Here is a 16084-nt window from a genome sequence, read left to right on the forward strand (position 1 = left end):
CAGGTGTTCGTACTGCATTTAGAATAGCAATAATTGGGAAGGGAAGATAGCTTGAATGTAATCTTAATTCAGTGCAAAGGAAAAAGTCAAACAGCTTTGAAGACAAGACAAAATAGCTGAGCACCATGGACAAGTCAAAGGGCGATACATGATTTTTGTATTTGCTTTTTCACCGTATTATTCATACCAACTTCTTTTTTTTCACTCTTCTGCTTTACCTTTTTAATTACGTGGCTATAGGAGACTGCGTCCGTGCTGTCCTCTTCCTCAGTTCTCTTGACTGCCGTTGCTCCATGCTTTGAAGGAGGCTCCAGATGCAAATTGATTACATTGCCTTCGTCTGGTCTGAAGACCAAAAATGCATTTAAGGTTATGCAGCTCAAGCTGTTAGGAGGATTACCGTGGATGACTCTGGGCAGGCCGATCTCATTATATTTCAGGATGTCAGGTTCTGTCTGCCGGTGTGAGTACTTGATTTCATATTCCTTTATTGGCAAGCTCCTTTTTTCACCTAGGAATGTTTGGATAGAGTCTAATTTCCCTCTCTTTCTGTCTCCCTCGGCATGGGCTGTCATCTTTGGGACATAGTTGTATGGTTTGATGCACGAAACTTCAATCTTTTTGTTGCTTGAAACTGGTTCTCCTTCGGTAAATTTGCCGTCCATTTTTTGTCTCTCTCTTGCCATCTGTGCTACCCAGGCCATGTTTTTCTTATTAGCAGGCACCATATTCTGGTGAGAGATGCTTGAGACTGTTTTGGTTACTCTTGGTTTCTTGGTCTCTTTTTGGATCTTACAGCATGCGAAAGGAGTAGCTCTCCCCCAGCCTTGTTCCTGGAAGGAAAGAAGGGAGGGGGAAAGATGGTGCCTTTAAATTCAGAGTCTTGCAGCCACACCAAAAACGTGAATCTTTCACTTTCACAAAAAACACTTAATATAATGAATTTCACCAAACCTCTATACAAAACTTGTAGTAAATTTTGGCCAAATTCTGCTTAAACTTTTCAATGTCATGTTAGGTAACTTTTCCATGCTCTCTAGAACTTTCATTTGAAAAATGAGAATTTTCCACTAAATGTTATATTGGATATGTCCTGCTGGTGATGATTTATTGAACCAAGTTAGTAATGAAATCCTATAAAAAAAAACCAATGTCAGCCCTCTGGGGGCCACTTGCCAAAGTGGCGAAAGTGTAAAAGCAGGTGTAGTCCTTTTTTAAAGGATACATCGGCATGGGAGTCCTGGGAGAATCACCAAAAAATATTCTGGTATAACAGAATCACAGTAGGGTGTCCACAGAACTGGTCAAGGTTTTTTTTAATGGATATAAATTCAGGAGGGTCTTGGGGTGCATTTGCGGGGGGGTGGGGAGGAATCAAATGATTATTTGTATCTAAAGAAGGCTCTATATTTTTAAAGCTAAATGATTATTAAATTCTGCTGTAGTCTCACATTCTTTGTGATGTACATTATCCATGCTGTTACCCCCTATTTTTCCACATTTGATATAATGGTGATTTTTTAAAAAAAACCTCAAGTGTTTAAAAGAAAATCAATAGTATGATTTTTTTTAAAAAAACACACCACAATTTTTTAAAAAAGAATGAAATCACAGCTAAATTCCACACTGTTATCATTGACAAAGTCCACAGAAGAACTAAGAAAAAAAACTATTGCTATTTTAAAAGCTAGTTAGCAATACACACTTGTGTTAGTATGTAATGCTACACACATTTACTTGTGTATGTAATCCTATATACACTTATTTTGGAGCATGCACCATTGAGTATTGGATTGTGGCATCTGTTCTATTTGTGCAGGGCAGAAAAGAAGAGTTAAAACAAAGGGCATGACCCAACCAACGCTAAGATACTTTTAAAGTCCCTACTTATTTTCAGTTAGCGTTATGAACATGCTTAAATCTTTCCCACTGAAACCAGTGGAATATGCAGCCTGGCCCTGGACATACCTACCCAGAAGTGGGCCCCACTGTGTTCAAGGAGGGGAACTGGAGTCCAGCCGTCTCCAGAGGGCCCCAGCCTTCCCCCCACACCACACCCTCGCCTAAGTAATACAAAATTCATACTTTGTTCATTGTAATGCCAAATTGCTTTTTGAAGTTTTCCTAACTGCAGCATCAGGAAGCATGACTTGTAAGTACTATCAAGCATGGCTTTTCAGCTCACTAACTTGGTTTAGCTGGTAAGTAACAAGATCAATCATTTTAAATTCACTGAAAAGTAGCTGCTATTTATTTTGGTTCACTCATCAATGGAATCATTAGAAAAGAAACTTCAAGTTTATTTATGCTCACAAAGAATTAAAATTTATTGACATTTTATTCTGCTTGTAATTTTGAAAAATGAAAACACATATTAATGGGTCCTTAAATATGACATGTTATTTTCTGTAAAGCCATTATTTCACAAGGTACAAGTCTACATAGGTGAAGACTGACAACCATTTAACTGTCTGTATTTTGTATGAGAGGTAAAACTTTCATCCACTTGGCCTAACAGGATCACACAGGTAACTGACTCAGCAAGTGGTTACAGCTATAGCATGGTTAAGCAACCACTTTGTAAACGACTGCTTGTATCCATCCATTATCCAAAACTTTGCTTAAGCCCTGTTTTGTTTTGTTTTAAACTGGAGCACAGAATTTCACAATTCTTAGCAGTAAATGTGATGTGCAATGAGGGTAGCAGGAAGCCCTTCAACAATGTTCACTAAAACCAGCATTTCTACAGAAGTGGTAGTAGGAGCAAGAGGAAGGGTTAAGTCTAGCAGCCAATCCAAGAAAAGGCAATTCAAATAGACAGTTTATAATGGTTCGAGCAATTTTGTCTCCTATAATGGGGGGGTGAGGAATTCACACCATTTAATTGGTGGTTCACCCCCAAAAATCTTTGCCCCACACTTGTAGAAACAGGTGTGGTTTCTTAAAGATATTGCATGTTTGTTACAACATTTCTGTCAGTCACTGTTTTAATCCCTTCTTTGTAGGCACTGATGAATCCTGAAAAAATGGTCATGCTATTGAACACTTTTGCTTTAAATAATTTCATGCCTGTTTTAAGAACAAGAAAGCAAGCTGCTTGTCAAAAAAGTTCATTTTTTCAACTAGCCTACTGTGTTCTTGCAGGAGGTTTATGCACATGAATTCCTGGTGAGAGCCCTTGCTCCAAAAGGAAAAGGCCACTCAGCTCTCAGATTTTTTTTGCATAAGAACTCAAAATATTTAGTTCAAGGACTACGATCAGTTTATGTGCAAACTTGTTTGTTTGAAACTAAAAAGAATTTGGCAAGATTTTATAATAAAACTACTTGAACAAGTTTCTGTACAATTGATCAAATATAAGTGGATTCCATGAATCATGGGTGAGTGACATTGGGACTCTTGCAATTGGATATCCAGAAATGTCATTACCTTCCTGCTACTCCAAATGCATCAGATAAGGTGTAGGATAATTATGGCAGATGTTGACAGGAAAATCTCTTGGATTGAAATACTGAGGAACATGCTGTCACTGTGCATACAGAAAAGTATTTTATTGAAGCTATCTAGATTATAAAGCAATGTGAGTTACCTAATTTTGCAGAGGGGGACAAGTCCTAGCTAACATAAACAAATCAAGAAGTATATACAGTCAATTCTACACACACAAATATAACTAAATATTAACTTTGCTTCCTTAGTCTTATCTACACATTGTTTGAACATTAAACATAAAAGAAAACTTTAAAAATAAACTTTTTACAACATCTAAAAACAGTTAAGGCTTTGCACAAATTGGAGGGCGCTTGAAAATAGTACATCATTGTGGCAGAGACTACGCAGACAATTTTTGGTACTTTTCTAGATTCCATATGGTGAAGCACTTGGTCTAGGCCTGTACAACTGTACAACTCATTGAGATAAATATAGCTCATGAGCAACTTAGTCTGGCCTGACAGATATTTGACAGCCTTCTATTGCCATCCTTGACAGAGAGCAAAAACAGGCATTGTGGCTATGTATGGCTCAATGACTTCCAAATTGTACGGGCTTAATTTAGGCAAAATCTGATCCCTTGCCCATCTATTCTGAGTTTGGTGCAGTAGTTCAAGTATTCCTTGAGAAGACAAACTACACAGGTCATGGTGCTTCTGCAGTGGTCCTTCCCAAGCAAAAGGACTAATAAGAACGAAACAGACCAAAGTAGCTTGCATTTACCATACATACAGTGGGGACTGGAAGTACTGAAACGCTATGCCCAATTTTCTAAATAAGAACTAGCTAGGTGTACTTTTAAAGACAAAAAGTTTTTGGCAAACTGGGGGCATCATCCAGGCAATGCACATTAAGGCTCATCTCTGAGAGCCTGAGTCTACACGGCAGACTCTATTAGTTCAACTAAACATATTTAAGGATCTACTGAAACCATTATCATATTGTAAGAGGTAATCAATTGGTATTTTAATTTTGTACAGAAATGAGTGGCAGTCAACTCTATTCAAAATAGCACCTATGCAAATTAACAAATCTGCCCAGTCTGCTTTACAATGACTTTTCAGTATTTTTTCTCATTATACAGAGTGCTCCAAACAAATCCATGAATAGCCCAACAAGAAATTACAATTTAAAAAGTCAGGTCAGCCTAAAGGGCAATGCAGCTATTGCAACACGGCTGACCGTTAAGGAAGGGAATAGTCCAGAAAGCAGAGGGATCTCCTGTGTTTTTGACTCATTTCCTTGTTTGGTTCCAGTGTGACTCCTGCTTCTGGTGCAAGGGTCTTGCATCTCATTAGCTTTGTTGATTCGCGCTCCTTTTTTATGCAGAAAATGCATGCTGTTGAGATGATTGTGTCTTCGCAGTGCTATTGAATTAGACATGGTTGCCATTTTTGGATCTGGTGCAAATGCACAATGCCAGTAGCAACGATCTGGGTTTCTTGAGATGAATGAAGTCTTGGAAAGCCTTGAGTCAAAAGAGGCTATTTCATGCATTTTTATTTGCTCCTTCACTGCATTACACATTGTGTCTATTCTTTTTTCACTCTTTTGCTCTTTGGTTTTAAAAACCTGACCACAGCAACTTGTCTCGGAAACAGCATGGAATGATTTTTCACTTGCCTGGGAAGTAACAGTCTTGCTTTTCTTTGCTGAAGGATCCAGGGTGGTTTTGAGAGTTGCATCTTTCAGAGGTGGTAGTACTAATGATGGCTTAACAGTAGCAGTTTCAGTGCCAACATGATTACATATGGGAGGCTCGTAGCCTTTTGTGTCTTTGTATTTCACAGTTTCTAGAGTTTTGGGTTTTCCTGTAGTCAGTATACTATACTCCTTTATTGGCACTGTTCTCTTTTCTCCTTGGAAGAGAGGACTCTCTTTCATTAGAAAAAATCTCCTTTCACTTAAAGTAGCTTGAGCATCCTTTAAGGACACTTTTTTCTTTTCTCCTTGGGATGTCTGACCAGAATATATTTTGCCATAACAGTTTTCCTTTTTAGAGTCTTCTGTTGCAGAAGAGTCTATGGTTGCACTCTGTAAAAGCAGTGTCTGTTGTTTTTCTGGAATACGATCTGTGGCAGCACATGTACTTAATTTGAAATCAGTTTTCAATGGTTCTGTACCCTTGGGGTCTTGTTCCAAACTTTTGTCAATAACTTGATTCAGATCTAAGCAGTAAAGGCATCCACTGACAGACTGGCATCCACTGACAGACTCACTTGTCTTTGCTTTTCTAGCTTTCTTCTGTAGCTGAAGATAAGCAAATGGGGCTGTTTTGCCCCAGCCTTGGACCTGAGAGCAAAATGATGTGAATATAAGTTAGTATTTTAAGCAGCAGAGCAACTAGATTTACTGGTAATCTCTTGCTAATTTTAACTGTGGACCAATATGCAGGAAAAGCTATTCTCTGCTCAAAAAAAGTGTAATTGAAATGAGGTTCCTAGACCATTTTAAAATAATGCCCCATTATCAAGAAAGTCAGATAAGACTGTTGAGCAGACCTTAAATGAGTCATAGTTTGGTACTAAACAAGAAGGTCCAGCACAAGTCAACTCCTGACTTTTGTTTCATACCAGTCTACTTAAATAACAAAGCTGTGCATATCATATTATGGCTAATATTTAGTCTAAAATGGGAGGACCAAAAGCTATTATTCATGTTCTTAATGCTTTCTTTAGAGCTCTTCACTAACACAGCATTCCTACCAATGGGACAGCAGAAGGCAGAGGATTTGAATAACTCAAAGACATTTTACTGGACACATGGTTTCAAAACAAAAAGGTGGAAAGCGTGGTGCTCTTTTTTATTTGTCCTTTCTAAGTGCTTGTCTTCTAAGTTTTTATTATTTCTTTCCTGATGTTTCCAGTAGAAGGAAAATACATATGTCAGTTCCAAGGCTGACATTTATTTATCTCAATTTATTTATTGGGCAGGGGTGGAGTCAGGGATATGGAAAGGATTTAGATCCAAACCAACCCCTTTCTTTGCTCCAACCAACATTTGAACTTTGACATTGGTAAGACAAATGGCCACAGTGACTTCCATAGTGGCTGGAAGAGGCCTTATGAGGTTCTCCACCCTCAACTTGGAGATTTGAAACATCCAATGGCCCCCTGGCACACCCTCCCAGGGACCATGGGATTCTAGCCTCAATACTGAATTATTTTTTTAAGTAATAGAAAGTATAAAATATCATTTTATAGAAGAAAGGAAGAGACTTGCTTTTTTTAAAATGCAGACAATGGGCTAAAGCAATTATCTGTACTTCAGTGCTCCATAGACACACTATACTATACTATACTATACTATACTATACTATACTATACTATACTATACTTCCGTGCACAACTGGAGGTGCTGTACCTCTAGAAAACACAAGTTGCTTTTCTCCAGAACAGCCCCATTGCCAGTAGTAGGAAGTCAGCTGTGAAGCTTGCATAATCTCACCCTGGCACAACAAGTGTTCTGATCAATCCTTTCAGGGTTTTTTTAAAAAATAGTGAATATTATATCTACCATGAAGTTCTCAGAGCACCTTGCAGTAAACTCACAAGTTCTTTTCAATTCAGTTTTAAGGACAAGTCCTCCTAAGGCAGTGTACCATCATATTTAAACCAATATCCTAAAACCACACCACAATTAATATAAACAACAGAATAGAGCACATGAAAGAAATAAAAGCCAGCAACACCATCCCCAAAAAGTTGCACACAACAACCAAAAAAACTCTTTAAGGCCCATTTAAAACTCTGAAGCAGGAGGCCAATTAAGTTCTTATGGGAGGGAGATCCAAAGATGCAGGACTATCACTGAAAAGGCCCTGTACTTGGTGTCCAGAAATCTGATTGGTCTATCTGTAAAGACAGTCATAAATAGAAAGAACTTCACCCAAAGCAAAAAAAAGTCTGAATAATCTGTGCCAGGCAAAACACTGAAGCATGGTGGCATTGCTAGCATGGAGTCCTATGTACCATACAAAAGCCAAAATAGGTACCATCACAGCAGCCAGGCTGAGCTCTTGTAAGCAAACCCTTAGGTTATGTTAGCTTTGCTTCTGGGAACAGTTATGGTTCTGAAAGCTGCCACCTACTAGTCTGTCAGCATAAATGCCTTCCACAGTAACTTCTCCAGTGGTGACTGTTATGAGCCCGAGTTTGAATACAAGGTGGAAAGCTGGATCATGCACTCCTGACTATGTGAAAGTGTTCTTCAAGGACAGCTTTGCTGTTTGGTCAATAATTCCTGGTCCACTGGAGTAACGTAAACTATATCCTCATGCCCATGAAAGACAACCATTGCATAGTAGCCTACTGCCACATTCCTGATTATGACAAAACCAGACGACACTATGGCAAACTCCTTCAAAGATGATCCAGTCCAATTTTTTGCTCTGAATCAGGATGCATTATCTCCTAACTAGAATCTTAGTTAATAGAACTGAATTTTTATTGTTTTGAAATTGTTATACTTGCTCTGCTACATCGTAAGCTGCTTTAAAAATGTCTTTTGCCTCGAAAAGTAGGATATAAAACAGGCAAAGGACACCCACAGAAGGGCCTCTGAAGAGAATCTCAGCATTCAGGCAGCGGTCCTGCAGATATCTGCAACCTGAGCTACACAGCTTTAAAGGTTAACAACAACACTATGAATTGTATTTGGAAATAGACATCTAACCACTGAATATGTTTATGCACTTGTGTAATGCGTTCCATTCGACCAAACATATTATGGGCTAGTTGTGGCTTCTCAGTAGTCTTCTAAGGCATCCCCTTCCATCTGAGTCTGGATAGGTCAGTTGATTAGAGCATGATAATGCCAAGGTTGCAGGTTCGATCCCCTTATGGGACAGCTGCATATTCCTGCTTTGTAGGGGGTTGGACTAGATGATCCTCAGGGTCCCTTCCAACACTACAATTCTATGATTCTATAAAGACACTGCATTAGCTTAACATAAGAGAGTCATCAAGAGGAGGGATGAAAACTGGCATAGCAGCTGAAACTGGCAGAAAGTGCTTCATGCAACATCTCACTTGGGCATCCAGATATAAGAACAGATCTAAACAAATCTCCAAGCTCTGCATCTAATTCTTCAAGGAAATGCAAAACCACCCAAAATAGACTCAACATATCAGGCTAAATCACTTATAAACCAATTATAATCAGTACCTCCATCTTGTCTGGATTGAGCTTCAGTTAGTTAGCATGCATCCAGTTCATGCAACCCAGCCAGATGGACAGGGTATAAATAATAAATTTATTATTATTATTATTATTATTATTACTCATTTCATACATCAGTTCAACTTATCCACCACCACTTCTGAATTTTACAAGAAAATGTCAGCAGCATACGGATGGCACCTTACTCCAGGATCCCAAAGGACCTCAGGATTTTCAAACAGAAGAGATTCTAAACAGCATAAGAGACAAAATAAATCCCTGCATAATACATTAGTGATGATCTCTCAGCACCACATTCTGAAAATGGCTCTCCACATGGGAACTGAAGCACAATGTCCCTGGAAATATACACCAGAATAATATCATAACTGATGGTAACAAAACCTGCTGAGAAATTTAGGAAAAATAGGAGGGTTGCAATCAGGGTTGTGATAATTACCTACTAGATAACTTTTATTCACAAATGAGAAATTATCAACCAATAAATGGAACAGTCTGCATGTTAAGAGAAGGTACATATCTGCTTCCTTCAAGGTGGCTTGGGTTGCTCCCTCTCACAAGAAAGCATCACTAGACCTTGCTGGTCATTCTCTTCCCCCAACACTTGCAAGGTGTTATAAACTAGGAAATGCAAAGCATGTATATAAGGAAAGGATGGACTCTGGATGAAGCCACTGGCAGGATTGCAGCCCTAAAAATAAGTACCATGTGGACATAACCACAGGGCTTCTTAATTAGATACAGAAATCAGGACACAAAGCAGAGCTCAAAAAAATGTAGTAAACATGAGCCTAAAAATAGAGTAACAATGGCATGGCAGTAGGAAGAAAAGCTTTGACATTTGCTTCACAATCCAAAATACAAGAAAACTGTAAAAGTAATTACACAATTAACTGCAGTCATATGAAGACTTACTTGGGCATAAGCCCCAGTAAATGCAGGCTGACTTATTTCCATGCATAGCGCCAGCTGCACATCTTTAAAATGACATATAATGGGAAAGTGTAGACTGTAGAGTACCCTGAGCAAAGAATTAAAGTATTGCTACATATACTAACCTGAACCAAATCACAAATACTATCATTATAATAATTTCATCAAAAGCATTGTCTAATTTAAGGATTATCTTTTATGTAAATTTAGGAACCCAACACCACTCACTTTAGTCTGGACAGGGTGAAATTATTAATACCTATAATTTATTTTTATTAATGCCTTTGTAAATAGATCAACAAGATTCTTGCCATTCCTTAAAGATTAACACATTTATCATGGCATAGGTTTTTATGGGTTAAAGCTCGGTCTATCTCCCAAATGTTTTTATCACGCTAAATGGACTTAACGTGTCACAAGGGTTTTGTTTTTAAATATTTTCTTTAAAATAATTTTATCCCACATTTGAGTATATAAACTTTCTAAGCAGCTAAGAAAGTTTAGGAACTACAATACAGAAACAATACAAACCATAAGAATGTCAACAAACGTACCCAGCAGCAAAGGAAGTGTTAAAACAATTAAAAATTCAGGAGAATGCAGTTGTATCAACCTCATTCTAAAGGCTAAGAGTAGGTGCCAGTCAATTTGTCCCTGGAGAAAATCTTCCAAAACCAAGATACCACTATCTGATTGCCACCCACTTTCCATCTGAAAGTGGAAGCACCCAAAGCAAGGCCTCTGATGAATGTCTTAAAAATCAAGCAGGTTCATATAGGAGCAGTCAAGCCTTCAGATACTCTGGTCCAAAGCCATATGAGACTTTATACGTTAAAACCTGTCACAACCAGTATCTTGGGAAATCCTTGGAATCAAATTAGAAGCCACAGAAAATTGGCAAGCTACATTCCAAGTGGCTTGTTCCAGTCAACAGTTTAGTTGCCATATTCTGAAGTAATTGAAGATAACAAATAGTTTCCAAAGGCCTCTCCAAGTCCACTAGAGTAGTCAGACTTGGATTTTCCACAGCATGTATGGACAAGGCAAAGCTAACTCTGTCTAGGCAGGGCTATAGGTAGTATTGCAACTTAAGGTGAGGGAAGGTGCATGCATCCACAGCTGCAACATTTATATTGAAAAGATTCAGCAAGAGAGACCTCTATAACTAAATGGACTTCTGCAACGGTATCACCTGATGGATTTGAAACCAATGATATACTTCTTATACTCATCAGAATGCACATTTGAACACAAGATGCTTCAACTGATACTACATTTGAACCAGCCCCTAGGAGACAAGTGGTGCCCATTTATAAACTACACTATATTATAGAAGATTCTTTTTAATGGATAATTGGTGACTGAGAGTATAAATGTTCACAACATAAGATTCTTACTCACAGCTTCCTCCCATCCTGTTCCATTAGTACAATCCAAGGACCTTTCCTCTTGTTCATTTATGCTGTTACTGATGCTTAGAAGGGTGTAAATCTGATTCCTCTCCCGCCTCTCATTTGGGTAGGTGCAGCGCAATTCTGTTTCCACAATTCTTGTATTTCCAGCGACTCTTTCAGACTCTATTTCATTTTGCTTCTGTTCAGAGGAAGTCATTACACTTGCTGACTCTGTAGGTTACACGCGCTCTGCCTGTGTTTTAAGGATTTTTTTAAAAAAGTAATAATACTGCAGTTAGACAATTTATTTTATAATAGCATGAATGAAACAAATTGGTATGTTTATTTTTTTACTGACCAGCTATTGCTGGGTGATAACAAGTACTTTTTACCTCTAAAATCCTTTAACAGAATACAAGGACATGCTTTTTTACCCCACCGGACAGGAGTCCTGCTGACTCAGGAACTACATAGCAGCTCTGCATCACAGCACCCACATTATTTCTAGACTTGTATGATAAAGAAGGGATTGAATAAAATTTTGTTTTGAGATGGGAGCTATGATGGTAAGCATTCCTTATTCCTATCTCACCCCTTCTAGCCTAGAACAAAGGAGCAGGTATTATTCCTCTCTACCCAGGGCTAATTTCTCAACTCTGTAGCCAAGCTGAATGATGCCCAGGGAAAATCAATCCTGCCCAGCCTCCACTCCTGAAAAGTATTCTAAATCTAAGTCAGGGGACACTCAGATTTCTTTTTGGAGCCCTTGGAATTCAACTAGCCAAGAGCCAAATATCCACTCCTTGTTCTCCAAGCCCCAAACCCACAAATTACTCAGTAGTGAAAACCAGGTGCCAGATTTAGAGCAAAAGCCTACCACAAGAAGCCACAGCAATAGATAAAGACAAATACTTTATTAAGAGACCACAAGACTAAAATAGAATCCTTTTCATACTAAAAATTACAATTTAAGAAACAAAAAAACTTTTGGGAATTCAGGTACAGACCAAAAAGAACAGCATTAACTTGCCTCACCCTACCACCAACCCCGTAGTCACAGATCCCACCAGCAAGCTACATCCAAGTCGTTGCAACACAATCCTTCATTTGAATGGGGCCCCCCAAACTAAGTCAAAGGCTACTTATTAATACCAAAAAGCCTGGTTACAAGGCAGATTTTTGCCAATCACAGCCTAGGGCCTAGTTTTCCCAACATTAGATAATGTACATATTGGAAAACTATCCAGCTGCTGCTACAAAGTTCATTTTTGCACCATTTCTATGACCTTGAACAGGGGTCGGCAAGGCTTACCAGGCATGTGCCGGATCACTCCTGCGGAGATCCTCCGTGGGCCGGGCCGGTGCAATGCGAGAAATCATGTCTGTGCATGCCTGTGGCACCGGAAATCGCTTCTGCGCATGCCCAGACACCAAAAATCATGCCTGCGCAGAAGCAATTTTCGGCATCTGGGCATGCGCAGAAGCGATTTCCAGCGCCGCGGACATGCGCAGATGCTATTTCCAGCATCTGTGCATGCGCAGAAGCGATTTCTGGAGCCACAGAAGAGAGTCCCCGCACCACGTCGGTTTAGCACAGCGCACAGGGACTCACCAAGCGGGCGGCTCGTGGGCCTGTTAAACAGCCTCTGTGGGCCACTTCCGGTCCATGGGCCAACCCCTGACCTTGAGCAATCCTGTAGCAGGCTCTCCACACTGGTGGCACATTATACTAATTAACTGGGACCCTTCCCTCAGAAAGACTACACCCAGAAGCCCAAGATGCTTCAAATAGATCAAAGAAATGGGAATTTATTTACAGATATCATCCCTATACAGTGGTACCTCGGAAGTCAAACGGAATCTGTCCTGAAAGTCCGTTCAACTTCCAAAACGTTCGGAAACCAAGGTGTGGCTTCCGATTGGCTGCAGGAAGCTTCTGCAGCCAATTGGAAGCCGAGGAAGCCCCTTCAGACATTCAGGTTCCAAAGAACGTTCACAAACCGGAACACTCACTTCCGTGTTTGCGGAGTTGGGAGCCAAAACATTCAACTCACAAGGCGTTTGGGATCCAAGCTACGACTGTATTACTTTGTCCCCATCTTCCAAAAAAATCCTGTGGTTTGATGTGGGTGTAAGTTGGGTGTGTGGATGTTAATGCTCCAGCCCACTGCCAAGACTGGACCAGCCACACAAACTGGCACAAGTTCCCCGAGTATCGCCCATCAGTTACATGTGCCCCTGAGGAACAGTAAGGTTGTCCACCCCTGCCTTAGAATGAAAGCAAACATCAGTTCTAAAGTGTGATGGAAACCTGTTTTTTAAAGTCCAGTGAAAAGATTGCATTGCTAGGCATTTGTCTTCAATGAAGAGAAGAGCATTAAAATTTTCACCACCTTACATAATGCTGGGGTCTGCAAACTATTTTATTAATTTTGGGGATGTTTTGCCTGGATTGGACAAGGAGCAGGGTCTGAGCATTGGCAGTTCTTATATGAAATGGGTAGCATGTGATGCCCATGAGTTTTTCTTCCATTTCCAAATATACTCTCAGGCCCCAAAACGTTGAGTACCCTGCAGTATAATGAATTGCTGTCTTCACCCTTAGCTTCACCACTGTCTTTCCCTACTTCCCCCATATGTTCTTCCTTCCCATAATTTAATACCATTTCTTTTTCTTTTAGAAGACAATTCCTCCCTCAGTTACACTGTTCAGAAAACAAGCTGTCAAGTGTTCTCACAGCAACCATGCCCATAGCTCAGCCCCTCATTTCAGAACTTGCTGACATGTCCCAGTAACTTGCAGGAGGGTGGATGGCAGTGACTGTGCACGGTCAGGGGCACCCTTGTCTTAAAGCACCAGTTACCTATGGGAAGACATTGGGGCTGGTCAGGAACACCCTTCTTTTTAAAAATCCCAGTTGTGTATGGCTAGCCCAGTGTTTCCCAAACTTGGGTCTCCAGCTGTTTTTGGACTACAACTCCCACCATCCCTAGCTAGCAGGAACAGTGGTCAGGGATGACGAGAACTGCAGTTCAAAAACAGCTGGAGACCCAAGTTTGGGAAACCCCAACCTTTCTCATCCTTAGGTCCACAGATGTACTACAACTCCCCTCATCCTTGCCCACTGGTCTTGCTGGCTAAAAATGATGGGTGTTGTAGTCCAACAACATCTGTGGACCCAAGGTTGAGAAAGGTTGGGCTAGACCAGTGTTCCCCAACCTTGGGCCTCCAGCTGTTTTTGGACTACAACTCCCATCATCCCAAGCTAGCAGAACCAGTGGTCACGGATGATGGGAATTGTAGTCCAAAAACAGCTGGAGGCCCAAGGTTGGGGAACACTGGGCTAGACCACTGTTTCCCAAACTTGGGTCTCCAGCTGTTTCTGAACTACAATCTCCATCATCCGTGACCACTGGTTCTGCTAGCTTGGGATGCTGGGAGTTGTAGTCCAAACACAGCTGGTGACCCAAGTTTGGGAAACACTCGGCTAGGCACTGGGGCTGAGCAAGAGTTCCAATTACTTTGTGGGAGCGCTCTGCACGCGCTCAGAGGTCCCCCGCCTCGCCTTGCTTTCCCGAACTGTCCCCGTGGCTTGGCTCCAGTTTCGGCCCGGTTCCCCTCCTCTGGCCCCCTCGGACTCACCCCATAATAAGGCCTCCTTTCGGCGTTCCTCGTGCCCCTTCCTCCTCCCCCCGCAAGTCGTGTGACCCGCCTCAGCCTCCTCCTCCGCCTGCCAGTCCCCCACGCGGGACCCAGAGGGGAACACGGCGACGAGGGCACACCGACGGACGGACCAGGGGGTTGAGCGGCGGCGGCGGCGGCGGCAGCGCTGCTCCGGGAGGTGGGTGGGGCCTCCGCTGCGCTCACAGTCCCCTCGCCGCCCCGCGCCTCTGTCGCCGTCACCGCCCGCCCCCTCCCGCCTCAAAGCCGTTGCCCCGGGTGACGGGAGCGGTCGTTGTGAGGGAGGGGAGGAAGGCGCGGCGCGCGGGAGGAAAGGGGGCGGGGCCAAGGGGAGGCGGCGATTGTTTAGGAAGCCGGGCCTGAGGGCGGGCGGGGCGCGAGGGGTTCATTACCAGTATTGTCCCTTGCATTTATCTCCCACTTTTTCCTCCATGGGATTCAAGGTGGGCCACACGGTTCGCTCTCATTTAATCCTCACAACAGCCCTGCGAGGTGGGTTGGGCTGGTTACTGGCCCGAACCAAGTCACCCAGCGTGTGATTTCCGTATGGCCGAGTTGGGATTTTGGACACCAGTCTCCCTGGTGCTAGTCTCACATGAAAACAGACCGTTACACCACGCTGGCTCTCAGCATCAGCATCATCCCATAAGCTCTGCAAGTTGAAAGCTAGCACATCAAGAAGTGAGCCAAGATAGAACATTAAGATAAAGAGTCCCTCCACCATGATGATCTTGGCCAGATTCTCATAGCTGTCAACTTTCAGATTTGAAAATAGGGATCAGCAGCCTCGAAAATAAGGGATCAGCTGCCTCCCCTGTCCCGGGGACCGTCTACGGGATATCTAACAATCCAGGATAGCAGCGGGAAACGGCGCTGGAATAAGGGAATTTCCCGCAAAAAAAAAGGGAAGGTTGACAGCTATGCAGATTCTGCGTGTAACACTACTAGACCAATGGCCCTTCTTGGTCTAGAGTTGTTGGGAGATGGAGCTTTGCAGCAGCCAGAGGAAAAGGAGAGCTCAGCCATTCCCCTGGCAACTGTTCGCCGCATAAAACTGCCCCTCCCTGCTCCCCATCAGAAGTCTGAACATGTGCTTCCATCGCAAACACAGAGGGGACAGGCCACACATGCAACAAAATTCAGCTTCAAAAATGTATTGCTACTAGCAGCGAGGGTCAAGAGAGTCACTCCTTTAGCAATTTTCCGCTATGTCGAGATAATCTGTCACCTGGGAGTAAACATGTCAGTTCAGCTTCCTATGTGGCTGACTCATACAGTGAGCACCGTGCACTCAGAAGAAAACAGAAAAGTGTGTTACGAGGTGTACGTTTGAACCCGCATCATGTCTATGAAGCCAGCAATAACCCTACTGAGAGAAATGAAGCCTTTTGCGTGGAATCAG

General features: G+C 41.8%; 1 protein-coding gene across 1 annotated transcript; it reads right to left on the minus strand.

The window, feature by feature from the left end:
- Positions 1–51: 51 nt before the first annotated feature.
- C7H16orf46 (chromosome 7 C16orf46 homolog) lies at positions 52–15004 on the minus strand. The gene is given in 5 exon segments (XM_028739619.2): positions 52–173; positions 176–833; positions 4675–5784; positions 11008–11253; positions 14644–15004. Coding segments are annotated over 4 exon segments (2088 nt in total). The 5' UTR covers positions 11218–11253; positions 14644–15004; the 3' UTR covers positions 52–63.
- Between the last annotated feature and the right edge of the window lie 1080 nt (positions 15005–16084).

Source organism: Podarcis muralis, chromosome 7 (genome assembly GCF_964188315.1).
Source record: "Podarcis muralis chromosome 7, rPodMur119.hap1.1, whole genome shotgun sequence".
Classification (NCBI taxonomy): domain Eukaryota; kingdom Metazoa; phylum Chordata; class Lepidosauria; order Squamata; family Lacertidae; genus Podarcis; species Podarcis muralis.